Source organism: Euphorbia lathyris, chromosome 5, assembly GCF_963576675.1.
Source record: "Euphorbia lathyris chromosome 5, ddEupLath1.1, whole genome shotgun sequence".
Taxonomy (NCBI): domain Eukaryota; kingdom Viridiplantae; phylum Streptophyta; class Magnoliopsida; order Malpighiales; family Euphorbiaceae; genus Euphorbia; species Euphorbia lathyris.
Window position 1 is genome coordinate 4003409 of NC_088914.1, and position 15419 is coordinate 4018827.

Genomic DNA, 15419 nt, shown 5'->3' on the forward strand with positions numbered 1-15419 from the left:
TGTAGTTTACTTTTTGTCAAAACGAGGACTGAGGTTTTCAACTTTAGCAAAATAAGGACTTTTTCGATTGATACTATTAAAATCACCCTTAACAACTTCAAAAATGACATATTTTAAGAACTACTAATATTCTAAGCAACTTTAATTCTTCAACTTTTTTATTTCGAGATTATTTAGATGATGTTTGGTAAAGAGAGAGAAAGTTAATGTTTAGAGAGAGAAAGTTCCAAAAAAGATGATTTTCTAAAATCGAAAATGTAGTTCCATAGAAAATATGACATTGAACAACTTTAATTCTTGAAAATTTTCATTTCCAGGTCGTTAAAGATAGTTTTAATAACATTATTAAAAGTGCGAAACCTCAGTCCTCGTTTTGACAAAAAATAAACCACAGTCCTTTATTTAAAAATTAGTAAAATCACAAGGGTTTTATTTGAACTTTCCCCTTAAACTAATGCTATGTCTAGTTTAAAATTATATATCGTTTTTATAATATTTTTTATTTTATTTACTTATTTATTTATTTTAAAATAAACTACATTTGCATTAAAAAACTAAATTGAGGTTACATTTATCAGCCAGACCTAGACACAATATATCAATGCCATTAGGCAGTTCTTCTATTAGGATTATCGGCTCAGAAAGTAACCGAGCACGCCTAACTAACTCATTTGCCAAACTGTTGACTTGCCGTTTTACGTGTGAAAACCGGACCTTCATGAACTGCCATACATTAATTTGAACATATAAAAATGTGATTTTAAAGTGTTAAAAATATAATTTTCAAATAATAACATTAATAACATTATATTAACCGAACTGTTCTAAATACTAGTGATTAACCAAATTTTATTTTCGAACTTGAATTTTCCTTATAAACTTAAAGGACATGATTATAATTGATAAAAAAAAAATATAAATTTAGTTCTATCATTATTACTATATATATTATACTCGAAATACTTAATATTACGATAACTATATTTAGTTTTACTTAATATTAAGTAAAACTAAATATTAGAAATATTATTCTATTTATTATTGCGTTTATTATTTTTATTATTTAGTTTATTAATTATTATATTCTAATCATATTATATATATATTTTTTTATTAATTTCTAATAATATTCTAATTATATTAATATATATATATATTAATATTCTCTTTAATATTCTATTCTCTATTAATATTGGTAGAAGAGCATAACATGAGTGATTCAGCAGATTTGGATTCCTATATACCCACTCATGTAATAATTTCATTTTACGATATATAAGACCCATCTATATAGATATCATCATCTACACCCAGAAAGCCGTATGCTTTGGAAGAAGCTTGTACAGTTTGGGAAGAGGTTTTGATTGATCAAAAAGAAGAATCTACTTCAACCGATATGCCCTTAGGCACGGCCATACATAACATAGAAATCACACTTGGAAAGGGTGGACAATTAGCTAGAGCTGCCGGTGCTGTAGCGAAACTGATTGCAAAAGAGGGTAAATCGGCCACATTAAAATTACCTTCTGGGGAGGTTCGTTTAATATCCAAAAACTGCTCAGCAACAGTCGGACAAGTAGGGAATACTGGGGTGAACCAGAAAAAGTGAACAAATTCGGCCTTCACGCAGTGGTAAAGGTAGCCTATAACTTGGGAGGGGAGGTCGGAGCCTCCTCTAGTTTGACAAACAAATTTAGCCATATTGATATTGGATGAACAAATTTAGCCTTCACGCAGTGGTGGAGGTATGGTGGGTGATTGGAGTGTGCCCTGGTTCGATGAACTCCGAGTTGGATACTATCTCTGTCGAAATTAATATCCATCTTGTCCAGAAACGTTCACATGAACCTTAATGACCATATAATATTTGATTGTTCACTATTAGATCTATGCTTATTAGAATCCTATGGTGGAGATTAAAAGCATCCTAGAGCTTATTTTTAATAAACCCAGATCTAACGGTGGATGAGCAAATTCATTTACTCATTAAGGTCCATGTGATCAAAACTGTTGTCCTGCTGTTAGGTGTCCTATATCCAACAAAAAAAAGAAAGAAAGGTGTCTAACCCTAATGAGCCTGGGTATCATTTTTTTTAATTAAGGTCCAACCAAAACGATGTCTTTTCGTGGAGTCCTAATAAAAATGATAATTCTGCATGCCAAAACAACGTCATTTTGTCATGCAGAATTAAAAAAGAAAAAGATTGAGACTTTTACTTTCTCACTTTTTTTTTTTTGGTTTTTTCGATATTGCTATTTGCTTTCTTCGACTTTCTCACTCTCTTCTGAAATCTAAACCCTTTTTTCCTCATTCGTCTGATAAAACTGTTTTTCCTAATGTATGGCTAAAACCTCTTATGAAATCTTGGCTCCGCCACTACCTCCATATATGAAATAGTGCAATCTTAAGTCTAACGCTTATCAAACAGTGCAATTTCAAGTCACATTAACAAGAGATGAGTTTTTTTTATTAATAGAAAATGTGCAATTTATAGTCATACTTGTGAGACTAAATCATTGGAGGTTGAAGGGTGGTCAGAACATAAAATTCTAAAAAAAGAAATTAATTTTCTACCAATGATATTTGAAATTGTAATGTCGGATAAAAAAAGTTCAGTTTAAAATTACACTATTTTACATGTAGAGATTAAATTCGCTCCCTTTGATTACCATACTTAGAGGTATTAACGAGCCAAAGTAGTTTGTAAACTATTCAAGGTCAGGGCTCGATCAAATTTTGGCTCGAACATTAACGAGTCTGAGCTTCATTATGTTCGGCTTGAAAATTCACGAACTCGATTATTTTTTAATTACTCTACATAATTTACTAAATTTTTAGTTTTATAATTATATCATTTAATTTTTTTGTAAATTAAATATTACTAAATGTAGTTTATAAAGTTTAAATTTAGTGATTTCTTCGTTAAAATGCTGAAATTAAATAACAAAATTCTAACAAGATGTTTTTTGAATTCATCCGGATCGAGTCATTTACGAGCTTTTTTCAAGCAAACTCGAGCCAAACTTATTTTTTTTTTGTCCTATCAAACTCGAGCTGAGCCTAAAATTTAAGCTCGATGATGCTCGAGCTCGAGCCCAAAACGGACCTAGCCTTGTCAATTCTCAAGTCGAGCCTACCTAGATTCGGCTCGTTAACACCCCCTAACCATACTGTTAAATTTGTAGCCTTATCACAATTAATTTAGGCTTAAAGTACTATTTGACCCTTGATGTCACAACCGTGTTCAAAAGTGTCAATCTTTATATCCCGTTTCATACTCGATGCCGTTTAGGATCGGGCGTGACACTTGATATATCTAAAATTTTACCATTTTACCCATGATTTATTATTTGATGACATTTGGCTACTGATCTATCCCAATTGGTTAAATTTTACCCAATGTGTATTAAAACTTAACTGAATCGTTATCTCATTGATAAGTAACAATATTTTGACAATTCAACTTAATAGACTGTAGTTTAGGATTTGTTTTATTTCTTTTTCTAAATCTAATTAATTATTTCCATATAATGTGACATTTTTTTAAGAAATATCTCGTATCAAGTTTATGTGTTAAAATATCATTATTTGTTAATGAGATAAAGATTCTGTTATACAAATGGGATGACATTTCATCAATTGGAATACGTGAAGAGTCAAATATGACCAAATAATAAATAAATGGTCAAATAACAAAATTTTAGATTACTAAGAGATCAAATAATGCGTTAAGCCATTAAGAATGATCTCAATGTCTCAGATGAAAAATTAAAAACTTAATTGACAAAAACTGAAAAGTGAAAGGAATCAAGATCCCCTTTTTAAATAAAACAATTAATAAATAGAAAAGAGAGAGGAATAAATGCTTTTTCACGCGCTTTACAGATAACACAAGGATACTCTCTCTCTCTCTCTCAGTGTCAGTCAGCGTTTGCTGCATTTATCTTTCTCTGCTTCAAGTTTTGGACATGGAGGAGTGGCAATAAATAAATACTCCATATTTTCTCAGATTCAGATTGGCAGAGGATCAATTGGCGCTTCCTTCAATCTTCTACTGTTTCGATCCTGGTAATTTCCCCCTATTTCTTTGATAACATACTTGCTGATCCTTCAACGTTTGTTAATTTTGGGTTCCTTTAATTGATCGAGTAGCGGAATTATTCTCCATGCTTGATTTCTTTGGATTTGATAGAATCTTATGGGATTGGATCTAATTAGGAAACTTGATTTTGGGAATTTTAAGGGTATTCAGATTGTGTTTGGATGCAGAATTGGGATATGATTTTATTAGGATTCGTTGTTGATGCTGATTTGATTTTGATTTGGTGAGTTTTGGTATGATTAAGTAAAGGAAAAGCTTCTTCATCTTCTCGGATTTTTTCTTAGAGTAATGCTTATTTTGGGGATAAATCCACCAGTTTCATATTCAAAGAATCCATTGGCTGAATCGGTGGATTCAGTGTAATTTATCAGAATCTAACACGGCTAATATCTGATTCCGGTGATTAAATAGCTGCTACAACTTTCTCAGTTGCAGTAGCATCCGATACTGAACCCAGTGATTCGCAGGGTTCTTAGCATTTGAAACTGATGTGGTTGAATCCTGTAGCCAGAAATAGGATCAAAGGAGGGGCCGGAGTCCGGCTAACCTGGTTCGATGCTTAAGTAAACCTTTAGGGATGATATAAGGATGATCATAATACTAAATCAAAGCTAGAAAGTATTAGCTTAAATGAAGGAATGTGTACCTTGGAGGGTGTCTTATTCGATTTATAGCCTTATTCGAATAGATTAAGGCTGTTATAGATCCTAGAGCCTATTGGGACACGTGCCACCTATTGATAGGCGGATGTGTATCCATTAGGCGGGACTTAGTATTCCTCAAGCCAGTAGGTCCGTGATTGGCGGGATTGGGTGTGATTGTGCTACAACGGGTTGATCTTGATTGGGCCGGTATTGATCTCCCGGATCACGATTGTGTGACCGAGTCTTTGGAGGTAACTGATTCTTTATGATGATGCTACATGGATTCTGGTTCCCGGGTACAACTCGGGTTTTACTGATGACGCCATGTGGATCAATTTATATCCGTCTGATATCTATCATGAACATTGGTCTCGTGTGCTCTTTGACAATCCATTACTATATTGCACGGACACTCATTTTTAGTAGCATTTCTGCGTTTTGTATCCGTGTCCATGTCGTTTAAAGACTATGTTTCAGAAATAACATTTTCCGGTGTCCGTGTCCGTGCAACATAGAATTAGGTAGGGAATTTTCCCTAGGAAAAGCATTATTCTGTATATCCTTTTGAAAATTGAGGGCTGGTTTTTGAAACAAGATTCAAGATCAGTGTTTCACATGATGAACTGTTGTGTTTTTCTCCCCTGAAACTGCTACTTGATGTGGAAATTTCACATATTCTGCTATTTGGCTTATTTAGATCAGGTTTACAAGATCCGTTGCTCGTTTTCCTGTAATTGATGCTCTGTTATGATTAGAGGTCGCAATTTGTTTAACTGGGTTTTGTTCGTATATTGTCGATTATCGGGTTAGTGTCTAATGAGAAAACTCTAACCCGGCCTTAAAAGATTTTGTTTCATAATCAAGTCAATCTATTCGGTTTCGTGTTGTTTTTCATGTCGCAGTTCCGATATTAGGGGTGGCAATTTGTGTAAATGAACCTTGTTCGCGTTGTGTCGATTATCGGGTTAGTGTCTAATGGGCCAACTCTAATCCGATTCAAAAATATCGTGTCATAATTGACGCAACCTAATCTAGTTAATGTTGTTTTCGTGTCGTGTTCATGGTTCACAAACCTAATCATTTTTATTTTTGCATTAGTAGATTAACCTTGACCGACCTAAAATTTTGATCCAAAACATATTTAATAAATCCCCAATCCTCTTATTTTTGTTGTGTTCGTATGAAATTTTACTATCACTGTTAAGTATGACACTTAAAATATGGGAAGTTCTAGTCGTGTTCGTAGATCATATGCAATATTACTACTTCTATGACGTGTAAAAATATATATATAATAGGATATAACAATAGTTTCAAATATTCATGTTATTTTCGGGACAACAAGTTAACCCTTACCCGATTCAAAAATTTCTATTGCATTTCGAGTCAACCCAAAAACGACTCATTACCTATTTAATAATTCTGTCATTGTTTGCTTTGTTATCTTTATTCATGTCTGCAATTATTCTACTACCTCTGATAATGCAGAAACTGGGAATAGATGGCATTGGTCACGACCGCAGAAGTTTGCGACGCAAATCCACAGCTAATCGTGAGCGGCGAGCTACGAGCACTCCAACCGATTTTTCAGATTTACGGTCGTCGCCAAGTTTTCTCCGGTCCAGTAGTGACTCTTAAGGTGTTCGAAGACAATGTTCTGATCCGCGAGTTCCTCGAGGAGAAGGGCAATGGCAGAGTTCTTGTGGTAGACGGGGGCGGTAGTCTCCGATGCGCGATTCTGGGAGGCAACCCGGTCGTACAAGCACAGAACAACGGGTGGTCGGGTATAATAGTGAATGGTTGCATACGGGATGTTGATGAGATTAACGGCTGTGATATTGGAGTAAGGGCTTTGGCTTCACATCCTATGAAAGCCAACAAGAAAGGGATCGGCGAGAAACACGTTCCGGTCACCATCGCTGGTACGAGGATCTCGGACGGGGAATGGATCTATGCGGACACCGACGGGATCCTCATTTCCCGAGCAGAGTTGTCTGTATGAGTTCCAACTTTTCTTGAAAGTCTATGATATGCTTATTTGTTGATCAGGAATTGTATTCTGTTTGTCATTTCTAGCTATGTTACACGGAAACGAAACATTTCTAGCTATGTTACACGGAAACTTTGATTTTAAAGTATCACGTTTCCGAACGTTTCGGGAAATTTGTATGAATCTTAGATCATTTTCTAAAAGCTTAAAAAATAATAATTCCGTGATTTATATATAATTCTTTTGGATAAAATCCAAAAAAACAATCTTATGATTTCAGGTTTATCAAACAGGTACTTGTGGAATTTTTTGTCCAAATGGGGATTGGGGTTTTCGTGTTGCTAAAAACGAGGATTTTTTAGTTTGATATTATAAAATGACCGTTAATTATCTCAAAATGGAAATTCTAAGATTTAAAATTGTTTAGTAGTAAATTTACTATAAAATCAATTTTTTTATTTTTTAAAATAATCATTTTCGGTGTTTTTTTCTTTAAACATTCACTTTTTCTCATTTCACAAATCAAACAGTATCTAAATGACATCAATATTAAAAAGTTAAGAATTAAAAATGCTTAAAATATCGTTAAATTTTTTAATTTTGAAATAGTTAACGCTAATTTTAATTTTGAAATATTCTTTTCAGCAAAATGTCGCGAAAAAAACCTCTATTCCTCTTTGGATAAAATAAATTTTACAATACCTATTCACAAAACGTGACAGTAGATTTTTTGGACTTCACCCAATTTTTTTTATTGAAATTTGAATGTATATATATATATATAATTTTTTTTCGTAAATTATATACCGAGCGTATAACTGTTATTATTCTTCACATTTTAATGTATAATCTTCAATTTTGCATACAAAAATATATAACATTTTAATAACCTTCCACTAAAATGTACGACCAATAATTATGACCAATCAATATAAAGTTAATGCGCCACGTCAGCAATTTGACATCTCTGAAAATCAAAATGCGCCACGTCAGCAATTTGACATCTCTGAAAATCAAAATCGATAACGTGACACGTTAACCGGGCAACTTTTAAGTTAGTCATGATTTACCCATGATTTTTTACCGACACTCTAAAAATACCCGTTAACAAATTCAAAATGAAAATTCTTAAAAATTAAAAATTATAATTGTTCAGAACGTTTTTTCTCCAATAAATCATTATGCGCTCTCTTTGAACATTGATCCCTCCTCAATAAACACAAATGATCTCAAAATAAAAATTTTAAAAAATTAAAATTGATATTTATTTTAAAGTTGTTAACGATCATTTTCAAAATATCAAAAAAAATCACACACATACATTTGACAATTCGTGTAACCATATAAGAGCTTTTTTCTTTTTTTTTAATTTACCCAAAAATTAAATATAGATTCTTATAATTTTAAAAATTTATAAATATATTCTGTGTGATTCTTATTAGCTGTGAAAATAAATCAAGATATAAGAAGACAATGCAAAGTTACAACATTGTGATTATTAAACAAATAACCAATTCATCAATACATGAAATGGAACCCGAAAAAAAAATCAGATTTCGGGCTCCCGAATTCATTTTTTCGGGATCCTTACTTCGTTATATCTCGATCCAGCATCGTTTCCTCTCCCGATTTCATCGGGAAAAGAAATCAAGCAGCTGTTGTTCTGTACACCTGAAAGCTAATATATCAATCATCTGAACATATCGATTCCGATTCCGAATCCGACTCGGAGTCCCCGAAACCCTCTTCGCCGAATAAACTCGTGTCTTCCCGGGTAAAGCTCATGCTTGTTGCTGATGATGATGCGACGACAGTAACATCCTCTTCAACAACCACACTTGTGTCTTCACTTGCAAAGCTCGTGCTCGAATCCGATTCGACACTACTACCAACGATCGCCTTCCTCTCCCGTCTTTCCTGCCATTTCCTCAATAGTTCCGAAACTTCCCCCTCATCCGGGGGCTCGGACTCCTCCAATTCTTTCGTGCTCGTATCTTCCTCATCATGGTCGTTCTCCGTAAAGGTCACCATTCCAATCATCGGGAAGAGAACCGGTCTGCAGCAACCGAGAATAAATATAACTAGAAAAATGTAAATGTACAATGTCGCCCAGACGGAGATCGTCCATCGCCAGTTGCGGATAAACTGTTTTGTCCATGGTAACTTAGACTTCATGAGGATTTTCGACTCGTATATTTGCGGGATGAACGATGTTCCTGGCCTCGGAATTAAAGTAACTCTGATTAGTTTCGTTCTTGGATAACCTTCCTTGTGGTTCAAGATTCGGACCGACATCTTCTGAGTTTCGGCAGAGATTCCTAATACTAAAGGTATGCTCATAATACATGTTCGAATGAGGCGAATCGGGAGGCTTCGGAATGTTAATATACACGGTTGGCTGGATTTTGCGATCACAATCCCGTTTGCTGATAAAAGTTCTGCATTTAACTGATAAAATAGATCAACAATTAATCAGAAAAGGATAAACTTTCTTGGTACATGACACGTAGTTGATAAATACGTTTATGAATCAGATTAATCGGTTTGAAGTTGATTAGACAACCGTCAACGCTTAATCGAACTCACATTTCAAAGGCTCAATACATCTCTAACCTACCGTATTTGTCCAAAAAAGTCAATTGCCTTTTATACCTCTAAAATATTCAATTTACCCCGAACTTGTTTAAAGTGACCTATTAACCCCCTAAAATCCACTTGGCGGAGTAAAAAGAGATTTTGAAAAAGTTCAAATATGTATACTTTAAGCAAGTTCAAGGGGTTAATCTATGTTATATGGACTAGGATACGAGTGTCCGACACAGGCGCGGATCCGATTATCCGGTACGGCAAGTTAAAATTTTTTGGACACGGGTACTGGGATACGGGAATAAATTCTTTTATATATATATATATATATATACAAGGGATAAGTACAAAAAAAAAATGTATGTGGTTTACCTATTTTGCAAACGCGAACCTATGGTTTTTTTTTTTTTTTTTTTACAAACAGAGGTATGTGTTAAACGCCGTTAGCAAACAGAGGCCAAATTAACTAACGGTGTTAAAATTCAAAGAGAAAAGTGTTAATTTGCTCCTTATATTTATTTATTTCATAAATTAACCCCCGTAATTATCTAATTATCATAAATAAACCCCAAAATCAAAAATAAAAATAAAAAATACCATCTTCTCCATCTCTTTTTAATTTTTTATTTTCCTTCTTCTCTCTCCTCTCTCTCTTCTCTCTCTGTTAATTTCTCCCTCTAAAATCAATCGATTGAAGCTCCTCCTCCTCCTCATTTCTTCTTCTTCTTCTTCCTCCTATCTTCTCCTTTCTTTTTTTTTTTAAAAAAATTTCTGAAATTCTCAAACGGTCTGGAATTTCCAAATGGAAAATTTCCAGAATTCTGGAAATTTCCAGACGTGAACGTTTGGGAATTTCAGAATTTTTTTTTTTAAAAAAGAAAAGAAAAGAGAAGATAGGATGAAGAAGAAGAAGAAGAAATGAGGAGGAGGAGCTTCAATCGATTGATTTTAGAGGGAGAGATTAACAGAGCGGAGAGAGAGGAGAGAGAAGAAGGAAAATAAAAAATTAAAAAGAGATGGAGAAGATGGTATTTTTTATTTTTATTTTTGATTTTGGGGTTTATTTATGATAATTAGATAATTACGGGGTTAATTTATGAAATAAATAAATATAAGGAGCAAATTAACACTTTTCTCTTTGAATTTTAACACCGTTAGTCAATTTGGCCTCTGTTTGCTAACGGCGTTTAACACATATCTCTGTTTGTAAAAAAAAAAAAAACCACAGGTTCGAGTTTGCAAAATAGGTAAACCACATATATTTTTTTTTGTACTTATCCCTATATATAAATTCCAAGAAAACCCCAAAATTTAAACAAGTACACGGAGTTAAATATGTATTAAGCTGATTTCGAATAAGGATGAACTTTTTTGGTACATGGCACATAGCTGATAAATAAGTTTATGAATCAAATTAATCGGTTTGAAGTTGATTAGACATGGTCAACGCTTAAAAGTAGTTCTATTCACTCTCGGGAAGAACAAACCACAAGCATATCAATTAGGTTTTACAGTGAAATTGATAGATTGTCTTTTAAATTTTGACGGACTAGAAAATTGAATGTCAAACCCAACAAGCAGAATTCTAACTTCTTACTGCCCGTGCAGATCCTCATTGGAGGATAAATTTTTTTTTAGGGAAAAAACATGTATAATCGTTTGATCTTTTTTATTTTTATTGGCCGAGTCTATAATCTTGCACTTTGATACATAAAGTATCAATCAAGTCAGTTGTAAACATATAATTCAATTAAACAATCATTTATTTATTTCATCTACATCTAAAATTATATATATTTAGAGTTTGAAATAACGCTCTAGTTTCATGTTTAAAGCTCACTTTTTCTTTTGGGAGATTAGTATGTGCAATTAAAATTAATAAAATGATTAATGTTTCGAATTAAAAGATTAAAGCCCTGTTTGGTAAATAGTTGTTAGCTGATTACATTAACTATCAGCTCATTACCTTTTTGGTTATCTGATTTGACTAGTTGATTGTGTAAACTTGTTTGGTAAAACTTAGCTGATTGCTAATAGCTATTTGTGTAAATGACAAATAAGAAGCTTTTTGGACCCAATAAACTCCTTCAAACCATTCTTGAGCAAACACCACTATTAGAGGATCGACTGGTCAAAACCTCTAAGGGGGCTCAAACCTCTAATTTTATTCTAAAAAGTTTTTTTTTTTACCAAACAGAGCCTAAGTGTCGGTTTGATTATCATTTTCGTAGATTTTTTTTTTGACTCCATATGACCAAACAGTAGACTAAAAGTGTTTAGTATTTAGAACCGTGAACCATTAAATTTACTCATTTTTACGGTATGGTCACTAAACTTTAAAACCTAATATAATAGTCGCTCAACTTTATACTTTCTAAAACAGAACTTTTAATTAAAACCTAATATAATAGTAGCTCAACTTTACTTTCTAAAACAGAACTTTTAGTTAACGCTTCAAAATAACTGTTGACGACATAAAAAAAATGTTCAAAAATAAACCACATTTTTTATTTTCTGAAATCACCATCTCCAAAACTCTCTCTAAACTTTTATCTCTCATAACTAAACAACACCTGAATGATCTCAAAACGACACAATTAAAGAATTAAAATTGCTTAGAATATCTTCAATTCTTGAAATTTTCTATCTTTAAGTTATCAATGGCCATTTGATGCGTTAATTGAAATTTAATTTGTCATAATGTCAGAAAATGCAAAGTTAAGTGACTTCTATATTATATTTTGAAGTTTAGTGATTATAGCGTGGAAATGAGTAAAGTTTGGTGCCATGAATGTAATTTACTCCATCAAGAAGGCTTAATAAAGCCATTACTCCCCAAAATTTCTATTAACCCCAACTTGCTTAAGGTAATCAATTCAAATCTACCTATTAGCCCCTAAACTTTCTTAGAGTGATCTATTACTCCTGAACTTTCTCAAAGTCATCTATTAATCCCCGAACTTTCTCAAAGCGATGACTTGTTCAGGGACTAAATTGAACATTTTAAAAAGTATAAACACGCAATTAACTTTGTTTAGAGGACTAGAGATGTATTAAGCCCAACAATAAACATCAAATTATAAACAATTAAACCAAATCACAAAACTAATTAGACTTTAATTAAACTTAAACAAACTAAATTTTAAAAGAGATGAACAAACCTGAAAAACACCAAGATGCCTATTATAATCAGATTCCGGCATCAAAAGCTCCAAAGAAACATGAAAACTATGTCCAATTGGAATTAATTCCTTTTTTGATCTCTTAATCCCATCATCATTAACCCTAATCTCCCCAAATTCAAATTCAGCTTTAGGGTTTAATTCAGAATAATCAAACAAAACCCTATCTTTCACCATCACCGGCTCCTCCACCCAAATCCTCACCAACCCCACCCCCAAAATTCCGGCCAAAATCATCACTCCGGTCAAAATCATCATCACATGAATAACACCCATAATCCCCACCACCACTCTCCTCCCCAATAGAATGCTGCCACGTATCATCCTCCCCGGAAAGTTCATAACTTTAGCCTCTACCGCCACCGCCGCCGCCTCGGTGCGGTGGTAGGACTCGGATGCTATGGCGGAGAAAAGGGTGAGAGGTGAGAAAAGTGTGATTATGAAGTTGTAGATTATATCTGCTTGGAAAGATAGTATCTTTATTACCCATTTTGGCTCCGGTATGAGGTGGCGCCGGCGGCGGTGGTGGTGGTAGTGGCGGCGGTGGTTGGGTTGTTTTTGTGATTTTTCTTGTTCTTGTTCTAGCTCCATTGATGATGTGGTGGTGGTGGAGCAGAAAAAAGGGGTGATTCTAGAGAGAGAAAGAGATTCTAGAGAGAGAAAGAGTTGGAGAGTTTTAAGGGTAGCAGTCCATGTGTGTTTACATGCAAAAGAGATGTAATACGTGGAAGAAAAATAGGGTGTGTTTGACATGTGTTTAGCTTGTATATTTGTCTTTAGTTTAATTAATTGGGTAAACTACACCCATGGCCACTTAACTTTACTCATTTAACATTGTAGTCACTGAACTTCAATTTTTAACAGTATAGCTATATTACACTTTTTCACACTGGTGGTCACTCAACGTTTCAAAATAACCGTTAACGGTCACCAAATAAAAAATTCAAAAAATTAATGATATTCTAAGGAACTTTAATTTTTGAAAATTTTCATTTTGAGGTTATTTAGGTGTTTTTTGGTTAGGAGAGGGAGTGAATTCGTAGAAAGAGAAAGCTCCAAAAAAGGTAATTTTGAAAAATAAAAAATGTGTTTTCATGATAAATGTCGTTCTGAACAATTTTAATTCTTGAATATTTTCATTTTGAGGTTGTTACTGTTCATTTTGAGGAATTGGTTAAAGTTCAGTGACTACCGATGTTAAAAAGAATAAAGTTCAGTGGTCATACTGTTAAGAATTGAAGTTTAATGGCCACAATGTTAAAATGAGTAAAGTTCAATGGCCATAGGTGTAATTTACCTTTAATTAATTACATAATGAGATAAGATATTAACATTCACACAGTCAAGATCACTTGTTGTAAAAATCGGTTAAATCGGTGACTAATTGATTGATATATCAGTGATTTTTATAACACGGTCTGATTTTGTATAATTGGTCGGTATAAATCGGAAGTCCAATTTTCTTCCGTTTAAGCGGTTCAATCAGATTAAATTGGACAAATCGAAGAAATCGAGTTAGGTGAAAAAAAACCGGTATAGGTGGAAAAAATCGGCTAAAACGAATCGGTTCAATTTATAAATTATAATTAGTAAAAACTATACAAGTAATTAATATTAACTAATAACTATTTTATTATTTATTTAAAATAAATATTTATATTTTCTATTATATAATATTTATTATTATTATTATATTTTTAAATGTGTTTATATAATATTTATTTAATATAAATTTTAAAAAATAGAAAAGTATAAATTCCATCTAGCGCCTAGCAACTTTTACAAGACTGTTTTTACTCATATAGTTTAAAATGATATAATTCGACTCAAAATGTTGACAACCAAGAATAATTTTATCCATGATATTAGTAAGTTGAGTTAATTTCAGATATTATTAGAAAAACATGTAAAAATATTCGCAACGTTGACATATATAAGAACAATTTTATTTATAACTTTTAAAATGGTGCAATTTTACTCGTAAATTTGGCAACCAAAAGCAATTTTATCCATAACATTGGCAAGTTGAATTAATTTTAGACATCATTAAAAAAAATATAGATATTTTAATTTTTGTATCAATTACATATTAATTGATTCTCGTTTTTAAAATTTTATAATAGTATTAAAAATTAATATATTTTTTTTTGAATCAAAGATTAATATTTTTAAATTTGATAAAATATTTGGATATTTTTTTATCAAACTCGTACATGATATAATATAAATTTTCTTTTACGTATATGTTTATGAATGAGTATCAGATATAATAATAAAAGTTTCTAAGTCTTAACCATCAATTTAATCTTTTCATTCAAATGGTTTTTTAATAATAACTAAAATAAGAGATAAGGTATAACTTTAGCCATATGATTATTGGGGAGCGGATTTAACTTCCACATGCAAAACATTGCAATCTTAAATATAATGTTTATTAGATAGTGCAATTTAATCCTTTCACTAATAGAAAATAATATTTTTCACGTGGAATTTCATGTTCTGGCATGCGTTCACTTTCCAACGTTATGGTCACCAATAAAGTTTAAAACTTTGCATCTTCTGTTAATTAAAAAAAACCACCCACCGTTAATGAGGCTTGAAATTGTACTGTCTAGTAAATGTTAAGGTTAAGATTGCATTATTTTGTATGCGAAAACTAACTTCGCTCTCCCAAAATAATTATATGGCCAAAATTTATTGTTGGATTTGCTTTTGTGTAAAAAACAGTGTGAAATAAAATATTCTCAATAGAAAACTGATCCTTATGATATCATGCATCAAGTAATGGCAAAAAGATATTACTTTCCACCAAAAAACGAATTATAGAACTCTTATGAACTTTCATCGGAAAAAAGAACGAATTACAGAACCTTTGAATGAAGATAAGGTAACACACATAAAAGTCTCCCGATTG

The 15419-nt window shown here is 32.5% G+C and overlaps 2 protein-coding genes across 2 annotated transcripts; one reads left to right on the top strand and one right to left on the bottom strand.

Moving 5' to 3' along the window:
- The first annotated feature begins 3887 nt into the window (after positions 1–3887).
- On the top strand, positions 3888–6916 carry LOC136229795 (putative 4-hydroxy-4-methyl-2-oxoglutarate aldolase 2). The gene is made up of 2 exons (XM_066018686.1): positions 3888–4069; positions 6236–6916. The coding sequence occupies exon 2, from the start codon at positions 6249–6251 to the stop codon at positions 6747–6749; it is 501 nt and encodes a 166-aa protein (XP_065874758.1). The 5' UTR covers positions 3888–4069; positions 6236–6248; the 3' UTR covers positions 6750–6916.
- Positions 6917–8202: 1286 nt separating this feature from the next.
- Positions 8203–13177, bottom strand: LOC136229794 (seipin-1). The gene is made up of 2 exons (XM_066018685.1): positions 12485–13177; positions 8203–9185 (listed from the first exon to the last, which is right to left on the bottom strand). The coding sequence occupies exons 1-2, from the start codon at positions 13094–13096 to the stop codon at positions 8424–8426; spliced, it is 1374 nt and encodes a 457-aa protein (XP_065874757.1). The 5' UTR covers positions 13097–13177; the 3' UTR covers positions 8203–8423.
- Between the last annotated feature and the right edge of the window lie 2242 nt (positions 13178–15419).